At 45.9% G+C, this 12,758-nt stretch overlaps 1 protein-coding gene across 1 annotated transcript; it reads right to left on the reverse strand.

Moving 5' to 3' along the window:
- Positions 1-9,565: 9,565 nt before the first annotated feature.
- Positions 9,566-11,569, reverse strand: LOC144167655 (cuticle protein 10.9-like). Its single transcript, XM_077696845.1, has 3 exons — positions 11,524-11,569; positions 11,366-11,419; positions 9,566-10,119 (listed from the first exon to the last, which is right to left on the reverse strand). Exons 1-3 carry the CDS (start codon positions 11,533-11,535, stop codon positions 9,733-9,735), a joined length of 453 nt encoding a protein of 150 aa, XP_077552971.1. The 5' UTR covers positions 11,536-11,569; the 3' UTR covers positions 9,566-9,732.
- Positions 11,570-12,758: the final 1,189 nt, after the last annotated feature.

The raw sequence follows: 12,758 nt of genomic DNA on the forward strand, positions 1-12,758 counted from the left end.
TTTCTCATTCAAGACAACTGCATCGTTCTTGTCTTCGCGACAATATTACTAATTCAGAATTTCTTGGCCTCTGTTTGTTTACGGTGCCAGTTTTTCTTACCTTCCTGCTAACTACTCCTTTAAGGAATTTATCACGCGTATTCAGGTGGGTATGAAACCAGCACGCAATAACGAAACATTACGGTTGTGGGCACCGTCGAGAAGCTTCTTTACCCTTTAAGGTTGCTAAACGGCATGCCATTATGCGCCAAAAGATTGACATTTCGTTTTGTTTATTGAAGGAGGCTTCGAAAGCAAAGTGCCTTCCTCGTGGTCGGCCAAAAAAAAATTCTCCCAGACACCATCCCGCAGCCGTTAACAAACGGCGATTTTAACAGAAAGAAGGCAGTCAGTTCCCAATAAATAAGGTGTAAGAATAATTCATCAATGTTTATAGATTTGGCCTCCACTGAATATAGCTAGCGAAAGAAGCATATCTTTGCTAGATTAACCCGTAGTGTCCCAAGTGTCGAGAACAGAAGGCTGCGCAAGGTCGAGGTCCGTACTGCCGCAAACTGCGCATACGCGTGGGGGCGGTTTATCAATTCCTAATAGAAAATTTATTCTTAGAGAGCTTTGGACGGCAACCTGGTGTGGAGAAAAAAAATGATGCAGTTCCACTAAATGTGAAAGGTGTCGGAAGTGCAGAGCCATTATGAATATATAAACTGCTTGGCTTTCGAAGCTTCTGTGGGACTTCGCAACGACAGCCGCTACGACGGAACGCCGTTTGCCTCTACTTGGGTCGAGCGAGCGAGCTACGACGAAAAGGCGAGCACCCAAAGTGTTCTGCCCTTAAATACTTTTTACAACCACGTACCCACAGGTGGTAAATGTGCGTGAAGGGGGACCGTCAATGTTCCATAGGGACGGCGGCAACGTCCTAGGAATGCCAGCTAACGTTCCAACACAGAAGGTTGCAAGTGTGTACGGCGTGGGGTCAGCCTTACAACGTGATATTGGGCCCTTATAGAAAACTTAAGGGAACCGCAAGAGCGGCGTTTGTTTGGTGCCTGTTTAGGCTGCGGTTTAAGCGCTGCATTAATGAGGGTTGCAGTGCAGTGACTCTTGAATAACTGCGTCTTCCTCGTAATGCGAGTCGGGAATGTCTGAGATTTCTTTAGAAAACCATCAAGAAATCAATCGAACGAAAAATGATGCACCCCTCCGTCTAACGACGACGATCGTTGAACGCGGAGCTTTCTTGTGACGCATTCCTTGGTTTTCGTCTGGGTTTGTACTTTTTACTCGCAGTTTATACTTTTGATCGCAGCGGCTTTGACCTTGACCCTTCGCCATTTGATTTCGCAAGAAGAAAGCTTCGCGTCCAACCATCATCGTCGTTAGATGGATCGTTAGGTGCATCATTTTTTCTCATTTTGCACGTCCATGCTCCCGTCTCCAAATCCATACTGCCTTAACCGTGTCAGAATGGCGCAATTGGATAGAAGTCGGCTTCATAACGCCAGGGACCCAGGTTTAATTCCGTCCGAAGGAAGCGTTTTTTTCTTCCACTTAACCCGGGATCATCATCATCATCGTCAGAGAAAGTTCGCTTTTCTGCAGTGCGGTTTCGACGCGACAGACGCCATCGGTGAGACATAGAAAGTTACACTTTAAAATAGTGGGTAGTGTTCAAGCCCTGAAAGTGGGTCAATTCGTTTTTCTCCCTCTTGGAGAAAAGCACAAGCCGACTCCGAGAGTTTCTACGGGTCTACCTCAGTCATTTGTCGTGTGCCAAAGATGGGTGTATGCATTGGTCCTTGCGTAGCACCGATTGAGAGAGACATTGTATGGACCAGTTTGGTCTGCGCCATTGTCATTAACCTTCAGAGCTTAAACTTAAATAGGCGTTTTTTGCTGTGTTGGTGGATTCTTGAAGGTCTTTGTTTCCCCGTAAGACTTGTGTCGTAAGCATGTGACCGATATTTTTTCTATATTTAACGATACCTCTGTCAAGTACACCTTAAGCCGAGAAATGTCCGATTCCCAGTTGAGGTTCCTTCATCGAATGCTTTTTATCCAAGCCAAGCCCGTTTTCTGGCAATGTTCCTCACGCTCAAGAAAGAGCATGCTGCCTTTCACATCTACACCCTCGAAAGTTGTCAAAACAAGTGTTGCTCTCTCCGCCATGATAAATTTATTGATTGGGTCCTGTGCGCGCACGGTGAGCCACAGCCTTCTGAAATAAAGTTAAAAAGTAGCGTGCAGCTGGTTATTCCGACGGGCTACTCAAGGGTCTCGCAGAAGTATTGTTGTCAGTGTTCCGCGAGGGTGCTACGAGCAGACCCAACCTGAAGAACCTGGTCATGGAGCAGCAGTTATTACATACATGCACATCAGATGTCGCAGGGAATTAAGAGAGGGACTGCGCTTGTGGGAGTGCGTATGGTTTTCTCCGCACCGTATACAAGCTAGGTGGGTAGTGCTCCGTCATAAATGATAGAGGGAGAAAAGCCATTTGCATTAAAAGCACGCTAACCTAACGTTGGCTGCATTGCTCCTGTGGTGTAGCAAATCAAACTGTTATGCAGCCGGTCCGATATAGGTCAAACAGGTCGGTGTATCAACGATCGCCTAAGGGAACACAGTATCGCCTAAGCTCGGGATTGGTATTGAACTTGCTCTGCACTGTTCGAATGACCGCGCTTGCTTTCCGGCTTTGGATAAAGTTGTCATTTTGAGGTGATAACGCGACCAATGCGCACAAAAAACATTTGAAGCACTAGCCATCACAAAAAAGACAAATGCGTCAGCTCGCCATCTTTGGATTTACTGGTGAAAGAGATGAAGTATCTCAATACACAGTAGCTTGCTCGGTTATTTTCTTTTAATGTGTTGTCCAGTACACGTGTAAAAAATCATATTTTTTTATGCAGAAATGCATTATAGTCGGGGGTTGTCGTGCGCCCCTTGGCCGGCGTGCGCAGCGCGTCTGATGATGATTGTGGCATGATGCCCCTAGGGATTCGCCAACCAAACAATCCATCACGAGATAGCTTCGCGTTCAACCACCATCGTCATCTTCCCGTAGGGGAACCGCTGAAGAAGAAGGAGAAGAAGACAAAGCTGCGAAGAGGAGGGCTGCGTGAGTTTTGGCTACCGTTATCCTCCTCGGCCGGCGCATCTTCCCGATCTGAACCCGGTCGAAGAGCGGCGCAGCGCGTCTGATGATGATTGTGGCTGATGCCCCTAGGGATTGGCCAACCAAACAATCCATCACGAGATACCTTCGCGTTCAACCACCATCGTCATCTTCCCGTAGGGGAACCGCTGAAGAAGAAGAAGGAGAAGAAGACAAAGCTGCGAAGAGGAGGGCTGCGTGAGTTTTGGCTACCGTTATCCTCCTCGGCCGGCGCATCTTCCCGATCTGAACCCGGTCGAAGAGTGGCGCAGCGCGTCTGATGATGATTGTGGCATGATGCCCCTAGGGATTGGCCAACCAAACAATCCATCACGAGATAGCTTCGCGTTCAACCACCATCGTCATCTTCCCGTAGGGGAACCGCTGAAGAAGTAGAAGGAGAAGAAGACAAAGCTGCGAAGAGGAGGGCTGCGTAAGTTTTGGCTACCGTTATCCTCCTCGGCCGGCGTATCTTCCCGATCTGAACCCGGTCGAAGAGCGGCTCATCGCGCCTCGACTCCCCTTCATGAGCTTCAGGCGGCTGACTCGAGGCAACGGGCAGTTTGGAATCAAGGGACAGGCGGTGAACGTGCCCATCGACGTATCGAAGGTTGTGCGGTGCCTTCCTCGCATGGTACCCGAGGACGTTGCGTTCGACGTTCGCATTTCTGCATCCTCACAATCCCCCTCGGGGAGGTGCGGTGGAATTTTTTTCTTACGAAAACTTTCAGCTGGCAGCCAGCGCTGCGTGGAGTGTCGTCTTCCTTATTCCCGTCTCTTGCGCTGTTTTTCCATCAAAGCACAGTGCCACCCCCCCATTGGCCCCACGGAATATAAATACACTCTTCCCAATAACCTTTCAATAAATTGCAGGAAGAACCGACATGCGCCCCTGCTGTTATGAGAACATAACAGAGAGTATTAGCTGACCATTTTTGACGGTCCGCTCTTTTCTCGACGGCCCGCTCAGCACAACCGGAGCGTTAGCAGCGTTAGCAGCAGAAAGGCTTTTAGCTAACCGATAACTGAATCTCCCTCAACGGGGAAACATTCGCGATACTAGTCGTGCCCTTTGCGTTAGAAAATCAAGAGTTCATCCAAAAGGAACTATAATAATTTACATTTTTGGTCACTATAATAAGGCAGAATACCGTGTTTATCGGCCTTTTTACCTTCTTAGGTAATTTAGCCGCTGACACGTAATAATATTCTTGAAAATTTTAAAAAAGCCGTTCAGTTTTCCAATAGCCGAGACAAGGCTGTCTTCCTGGTAGCTGCATAGACGTAGGCTCGCGCTTCGGTCTACGGTTTTCGCTTCCGTTGTAAACCTCTTTGAGCTGTGTGACATCTTTGCCTATTCAGGAGCATTTTCTCCATTTCGTCGCTTATGTTCAACTCAAGCTTCGCTGGGGCCAGCAATGTTGGAATTCCACGCTGTAGCGTAACCTGCCGCGACGGTCCACTCAGCGTACGCGGAGAGCTGAGCAGGACCCCCTCCGGTGACGCCGCTTGCGCCGAAGTGTGACACGCATGCGCAATGGCACTCCCGCTTGCAATCGGAACGGAGTGGGCGGTCGAAAACGGTCAGCTAAAACTCTGTATTGTCAATATAGGCGGTGCTGAATGTATATGAATTTTTTTTTAAATGTTGAATGTTTTTTTTCTGTTGCATAGAAATGGTTTCAAGGAGAGTGGGGTACACTTAGCAACATGTAAACCACTTCCCACCTTTCCGAATCATTCACAAATTGTGTCGACCACGGTCGCTCCCACTAATTTCTTGGAGAACATGAAAAAAACTAAGCACACTTCATTTTTAAAATAAAACAACCTCTGTACGTTGTAGGATTCCTCATTTCAGGATCCTGTTGGAGCTTAATGCCTTCTCCGTGCGTTCCACTAACCGAAGCTGAGTTTCGCGAATTGAGCTGGGCAGTGCTTCCTCCCACTGCTCATGGTAAAGGTTAGAGATTGGATAAGTTCTGGGTTTCCTTTGTGGGCCCGCACCATGTGGCAGAGCGTACCGACCCTATTGCAGCAAGGTCAGGTGGGGTTATAGAGGGTGTGATTGATGGAGTAAGGTTTAGATAGAAGGAGGGAATGGGGGGGGAGGGGGGGCGTGTTTGCGAAAGCGAAGTTTTTCTCCTAGTCCTTGGCGAGTGGTTGGTGCGCAGGAGAATATTGTTGCCTATCACACCTGTAGTGTAATGATGTTCTGCTACGTGACTAGGGAGTGAGCTACCGGCAGCCAGACGTCTTACTGTGGCCAGTCCGCTAATTCAAAGGCTATTTTCCGAGCCATGGCAATGCTGCGAAAGCCCGAGTGGACAGGAGCCAAAACCAGACGGATCTTCTGTTGAGCGGGTAGCTCGAGAAAAATCTTTGCAGTCGGTCTTGATATTTGTCCCGTAAAGAAGCTATGACACGCTGCTTTAATGTCTGTGATGATTGTATGTGACTAAGTGGGGGCGATAGCAAGAGTGATGGCTGCTTCCTCCGCTGGGAGAGTGCTGATGCTGGCAAGGATAATACTAGCAATGTGTTCGTCGCAGTTGGTAACGATAGCTGCCATTGTACTCATACAACCGTAGTCTGCAGCGCAAGAGTACGTGGTAGTGGGGTATCGTAAGTGGGCAGGGTAGGAGTGTATTCATTGTTCATTACGACTATACATGTAAAGTTGCAGCGAAAATTGGCACCTAATTCATTTTTGCGCTATAAACACGTAACTACATTTGCACATTCTGTAGTGCCACGGACTTTGCAATCACATTCCAGCAAAAAGAAACATTTTTTGATAAAAACATTGGTTGCTCCTGCGTGGGAGGATCATCTGCCCCCCCCCCCCCTTCCCTCCGATATCTTTAATTTGTGTTTGTAAATACTCCAGTCTCTCTCAAGACTTTTCCAGGGTGGGTACAGGTAAGTAAATGCAAATACATACAAAATAAGCCAACAAACAATTTTCACTGCCATACCACCACTCCATCGGTCCTTGCACGCCTTGTTTAGTGGTGCCCAGCATTTTCCAGCCACCGCACGTTCACATTCCCACAACCACACCACGATCGACAACAAATATATGCACAACTGTTATCAGAAATTTCAATTTACTCAGTTCAAAGCGGTCTTACACGGGTTGTTTGAGTAGGTCCTCCGTGGATCGGACTGGCGAATCCGTTACCATGAACTGGCCCATTAACTGCACATTCCAAGAAGTGGCCCATTGAGCCAATGAACTGAGAACTACCAGCATTTGTTTTTATCCCTTACCGTCCCTCCCCATCCCTCTCTTCCATCGTGACGGGGGGTCCTCCTTTTCTCATAAAGGTTCCCTACTACTACTACCCAGTGTGCACGCTGAATATATCAGTCTTGCAAATAAAACCCAACACCAATCAGGGCACATCGGGAATGCCTGAGACCGGGATACAGGATAAATCGCCGGGGCCAATTTATCTATAGGAGTCAATTCAGAAATAGGCTCTAGGTTTTAGCAACGGGAACTAGATTTGAGAGGAAATTACAGAAGCTACTGAAATGTTGGTTTTAATATAAGAATTGTGCTTTTATGTTTGTTTCCATGTTTTTGTGTTTCTGTATTTTATGTTTCCATATTTCTTTTCTGTTTCTATGCTTTTATGGTCATGTGTGAGAAACACGGGGAGAAAAGAAGAGGGGACGACGCACGAAACAGATCAGGGGACGACGCATGGCACTGTGCGTCGTCCCCTCTACTTTTGTCCCTGTGTTTCTTGCTCTGTTTTTCAACTAGACCCTTTTCCCTCCTACTTTTATTTCTCTGCTCGTTGGGAGGGAGGGGCACGCAGGGGGTGGAGTGGAGAAGATGCTTTTTTAGTCTAGGAGACTAAAAATTTAGGAGGGAGTCAAAGTTTACTGACTTTTTTTTTTTGCTTCGACACAATGTATTTCTTTACTTCAACGCCGCGTAGTGTGAACGAGGAGATTGCAATAACAAACAAATCAGGCACCCCAAAAGGATTCCCCCACCTATGCCGGACCACAGTAACGGCAATAACAATCTATATTACAGCGAAGTTGTCTGTGACTAATATCCAGCCTCTCCTCTCCGGCGATAGACCAAGCATAACCAACAATTTTCAGCGCATGGAAAAAAAAATCCTTTAAAAATATACGTGCTGGGGCCTCACCATTTTGGTATAAAACGGCTTGTATTGCTCTTAGAAAATGTCGTTTTAGCAATGCATTTCTCTTTAGGAATGACGCCGACGTTGAGGAGATCAGTGTAGGCTTGAGCTTTGCAGGCTGGCTTTCCCACATTCTGGGTCGCACAGTGAAGCAAGACCATCTACGAAGGGAGTATGGTTACAGGCCCGCTTTATACTCCTCTTCACCGCTGCTGCCTCTTTTCCTAGTCGTGTGTACTCCTCGCCACACGCTGTGTCTTCCTCCCCCTTGATATTGCGCAGTGCCGCGCTCTCTTACGCGGCCACCTGTGCGGCACACTGGAGACGTCGTTTTCTCTACTCACCCCTTGTCAGTGGCCTTTGTTGGTGACGTAGAGATCACGCCACTAAATATTTTATGTTCTTTTTAACTTGCCTCACAATATCCATGTCCTTATAATTGGACATACCAAATACCCACCAGGGGCGTAGCCAGGGGGGTGATTTGGTATCAGAACACCTGACAAAATTTTGAGTGCGGCATTTCCTCCCCAATTGGAGGGATTTTCTTCTACTCTATGTACAGAGGGCAACACCCTTGTCTATAACACAGGTTTTGTACTTATAGCTTTATCTTGCCTCAGCCGGAAAACATTTGAAGAAAACTATTGTGTCATTCTGAAGTCTTGACAATTTATTTTGACCTCAACGTCTTTTGTGACAAGTTTGAGTCCTCAGTTTTGAGAGGTAACCAGTTGAGGTTGAACTCAGTGTTATAGACAAGGGTGTTGCGCACCGTACAATCGCATTAATAAATTACAAAGCAAAAACGAAAACAAAAAAGGCCGTTGCTTTCTTGACCAAAATCATTCCTCACAGACCTGTGTACACTCGTATTGTTAGTAGATATTACAGGGAACAAAACAACTAGCCGTTCGGCTTAATTTAGAAAAATGGCTAAGATATTGTTCAAGGGCATATTATCTTTTGTTTTACTTTTGACCGGTAGCGTATAACATTCCCCGAAAAACATTTCTGGCTCTGCTCCCCACTATAACTAATTCGATAACTAATCCCACTATTTCTGCTCCCCACTATAACTAAACGCCAACAGAAGGCCATGGTAAGGGGTGGAAGCCGTCTTCGGCATCACTGCATTGAAAACCGGGCAGCCACGCAGCCAAAAACACGTCAAAATGGAGGCCAATGCTTGGTGTGTTTATTATAGCCTTCGCAACTAGCTCGGCCAAAGCGCTTTCCTTACTTGTGAGGTCCGATATTGTCGCCTGAAAAAAATAGTGGGGGGGGGAGAGAATTCTCATCTTTACATTTAAGTGCGCAGCATTTGCTGCTTTAGTATCAAAGCATTTTCATTATCGCATCCAGTGCACAGAGATTCGTGAGGCGCAAAAACTAATATTCATTTTGTAACAAAACGCGAAGCAACTATCGTGATTTGTATTTCCCGGTATTCCAATCTAGCTATGTAGCCTCTCTCCAGGGGTGACTTGGCTTATCGTCACCACAGCGTCACATTGTCAGGATGTCGCAATTCGGCAAAGATGTCAAATCTTTTGTCGAATAGGGTCGCCGAGATGGTTATTTATTTTTTTGTCCAACTAAATTTTGTTCTGTGAAAGTGTCGTCTCATTAATCTGTCCTTCTTTTATGAATATTAACTTGTATTTTGCGTTTCTTGTCTGTTTCATAAGGCAAAAAATTTTTCCACGTTCTTTTGATATTAAAAAGAAAACGAACCCTCCCACTGCTACCTCGGGGCCAGGAAGCAGTGAACTGAGCGAAAGCCATTAAAGCATAGCAAGAGTGCTTGTACAGTGACACTTCTAATTAGTCTAAAAAATAGTTATATGAACCTCGTGAGCCAGCTTCCGGCTGGATTAACGTGATGTTAGCCGGGAAAATTGATCTGTGTGCCTGATGCGAAAGAGTTGTGGGAATTGAGAGGAAAATGACCGCGTCGCAGGGTAGGTGTGTGATCCCAAAGCAATTTTTAATGAACAGGGCTAAGCCCACTTCAGCATTTATTGCGAGGTTCTGATGGAGTGTAGTAGCAGAATTGGTTAAAAATTGATGTCCGTCAGACCTCCTCAGCTCGATCACCCATCCCAGATAAGGATGTCTCCATTAGCAGATCTCGGAAGGACTTGGTTGCGTGTATGAATTCAGAACATCGCATCTAAACCAAAACAAACGTATTTATTTTAAAATATTTTTCCAACGCAAATATATATTTGATGTATATCTCTTTAAGAATTAACAAAGAAAGCAACAAAACAAGAGCATTCTGCATTAGGATCTGATCACCTGAATGTTGTTCTAACTCGTCCACGCCATCGCACCTGTGGAAGGTCATTACCATCGCGTTGCGATCATTTTGCTCCGGCTATGAAGTTTGCGCTCCTAGGCGCTCTTGGCCTTCCCGACGGTGAAGGTGACCTGGGGGGCGAAGGCGACGGGGCGGGCGACCACGAATGGAGCTGGGTGCACGGCGGTAACGGTCACTGGCTTGGCCACGACTGGGGCGGGGGCTGGGGCCACCTCGACGGCGCTGGAAGTGTAGAGGACATCAGCGGGGCTGGAGGACTTGGTTCCGGGCTCGTTGGTTTCGACGGTGGCGTGGAAGCCGTCGGCGTCGGCGGTGTACTTCACGGTGCGGGTGACCCCGGTGGCGTCGGTGTAGCTGTATGACCCGACCTTGAAGTTGTTGGCGTCTCCGGTCTCCTCACGGGTCAGGCGGGTTCCAAACTCGTCGGTGTTGTCGTAGCTGAAGCTGTACGGCTGGGGAGGCTGCGGAAAAATTAAAGAAATACGTGTGTGGGTGGACAAAGTTATCAGCCATTCATTCCTTCAAAATAATTGTCTCGGTGGGCGTTTACTTTTGGATCCTTTCGTTCTGACACGCAAAGGTTTAGTATTGGCTGGCCTCGTTATTGCCTAGTCAGTGCGCTCTTTCAAGACACGAAATCTAGGTCTCTTATTAGCTGCATAAATACTGTAACGTTAACGTCTCGCAGTGTATACTTCCTCTCCACTTCATGTTCATATATTTAGCGTACATATACATTATATTGTGTTTTGTGAAACCCGCGTAGTATTTTTATACAAGGGTAAGAATTTTGGCGTCAGCATAGCCTTTTGTGGTTAGTTAAGAGTCACTGAGTGCGTAAAGTTGCGGGTAGAAGCTATCCAGACACTGTTCTTAAAGCATCCCCAAATTAAAAAAAAAAGGATGGCGTTCTGGTGAGCTCACATTGTTTGAAATATCAGAACTTGCACTTCACATTTAGAGGCAAACTATAAAAGGTAATTTTCCCCTTGTGCCTGCGAGTCTGAAACATTCACGTCGGGACAAGGATGCTTCAGTTGATGTGAATAATCATGGAGAATTTGAATAATCATGGAGACTGGGGCGTTGTGCATCGTGACTGCTTTCGTCCTTGTTGTAACAATTGAACTTAGTGACAATATGAAGCCACATGCGCCGATGCTTTCTCAATAACACTGTGTAATACTTTTACTGCGTTTGAGTTTTGGTTTTGTTGTTAAAATGTGGTCAAATCAATGTCACGTCTCTGGTAGCAGGTACATGTAGATCCCATTGCTTATAAAAATATTTCGAGTAGCTGCTCTCTTCAAAACGCGTTTTTCTTACTTTCTTCAAGATGGGATAAGGTGGAACAGTCCGAGGCATAGATCAGGTAATATTCGCAGCTATGCTGTAATTGTGAAGAACAATGCAGACGTTCTTGCTTCTTATGCCATTCGTTAAAGTAGGTGTTATTTTTCCATTCAAAACAGAATGGCCAACTGTGCGAGTAGTTCTTACTGTTGTGTTTAGATGCCTATTGTGTGTTTGATTGTTTATACTTGGCATGAGAGTGCATTGTTACCGATCCTTCTCGACCAAAGCCCGATATAGGTCCAATGTTCTAGTTCTTGGACAAAATTAACGGTTACGGCTTATATCTAATGAAGGCTACAATGGCAAGATGGCTATGGATATTACTTTGGCCTATAACAAACTACAACTCACGTATTCCTCAACTGGAGCCGAAGCAGCAATAGCGACGAGGCAGCACAGCAGGACCTGCGAAAGGAAGCCCGTGCAAAACTGTCACCTCCATGACTGTTACGCCATGTGCAACAAAATAAAGATGGTTTGTCTCCCGGGACAGAACCTTAACACAGCACCTTGGCGAACATGATTGCCGGTTGAGGGAGCGTTGTTCCTCGTAGCGAGATGAGAACAAGACTGAATTTCCACACCGAGCACCCGCGTTTTTATACCGCTTCCACGGCGTGTTCCCAAAGTGTTTAATGTGCACTGAAGGTGTCAGTGTACAATGGGAAGGAAAAATTAATGACAAGGCCCAGAATTTAGGAGGAACTTTATCACTATACAGGCGAGGAGGTCCTTGGTCTGGAACGTGCTTGGTATTGCAAGGCTACCGCTTCGCCTCAGGCGCCCCGCCTGCAAGTGAAAGTAAGCAGCCCGTCTTCAGCCAGCTCTCACAAACCCTCGCATATCTTCTTTCCCCTGCAATAACAGCGATCCCTTTAAGCACATCATTTATTTTCTTTAATACGATTGCCACCAGGACACTAACTGGGAAGCGGGAGTGCGCGAAAGCCCACGTGTAGTGCACGCAACCTCATTCCTCCTGTGTAATTGACCCAAATGAACACTGAGAGATATTAATTTGCTTGTGTTATCTGCCTTCAAAAATAAGCTTTGCTGGTTTCTGCAGTAACAGAAAAAACGTTCTTTTTGGTATTAGAGCATACAACCTCCTTTTGGACAGCCTCTGCAACAATGCAGCTTTCTGAGTCATTATAATTATAAATACGCAGGATTAATATACGAATGCACTCCAGCCTCTGACAAACCCCGAAAAGCAAAATTGTTTTCTGATACAACTTATTCTGTTATGATATAAAACTATGGTGTAGGTATTTCATCTTTCGGCATTATTTTGGTACTTTTAAGTATTTGTTGGGTGAAGAAGGGGTAACGCGCTTATCGGCATTTATACAAATCAACAAATTCAGCATTTATCTACAGCACCAGACTTTTTAAATTTCTGGGTAGGGATTAGCTTGAATATATAATTTTTTTTATTTCTTCAGGTACCCCTAAAGGCCCTCCAAAAGATGGAATTACATAGGGGGGAGCATGCGCATACATCAAACATAACATGAATGGGTGGTAACAGAATCACAAATAACAGACGTAGAAAAATATGCAAGCAGTAAGAACTTTTCAAACATATATGCAGAAAGAAAGATAAAATATCCATAAAAAACATAAAGATAAAATATCCCGCGTATTCTGCTTAAGCAACAACCGGCAGTCAAGAATGAAACTTTATTCTCGTGAACTGCGCTGAGAAAATGACGCTGTGTATTCCTGTGTAACAGCATTTTAT

Source organism: Haemaphysalis longicornis, unplaced genomic scaffold (assembly GCF_048455015.1).
Source record: "Haemaphysalis longicornis isolate Haplotype H1 unplaced genomic scaffold, Haemaphysalis longicornis Haplotype H1 scaffold_2, whole genome shotgun sequence".
In the NCBI taxonomy this organism is placed as follows: Eukaryota; Metazoa; Arthropoda; class Arachnida; order Ixodida; family Ixodidae; genus Haemaphysalis; species Haemaphysalis longicornis.

Bases quoted from the DNA above. Each gene is read 5' to 3' on its own strand.
- LOC144167655 (XM_077696845.1), bottom strand. The intron at 10,120-11,365 runs GTGAGTTGTAGT...ATTTTTCCGCAG, and splicing joins CGGCTCCAGTTGAGGAATAC to CCTCCCCAGCCGTACAGCTT.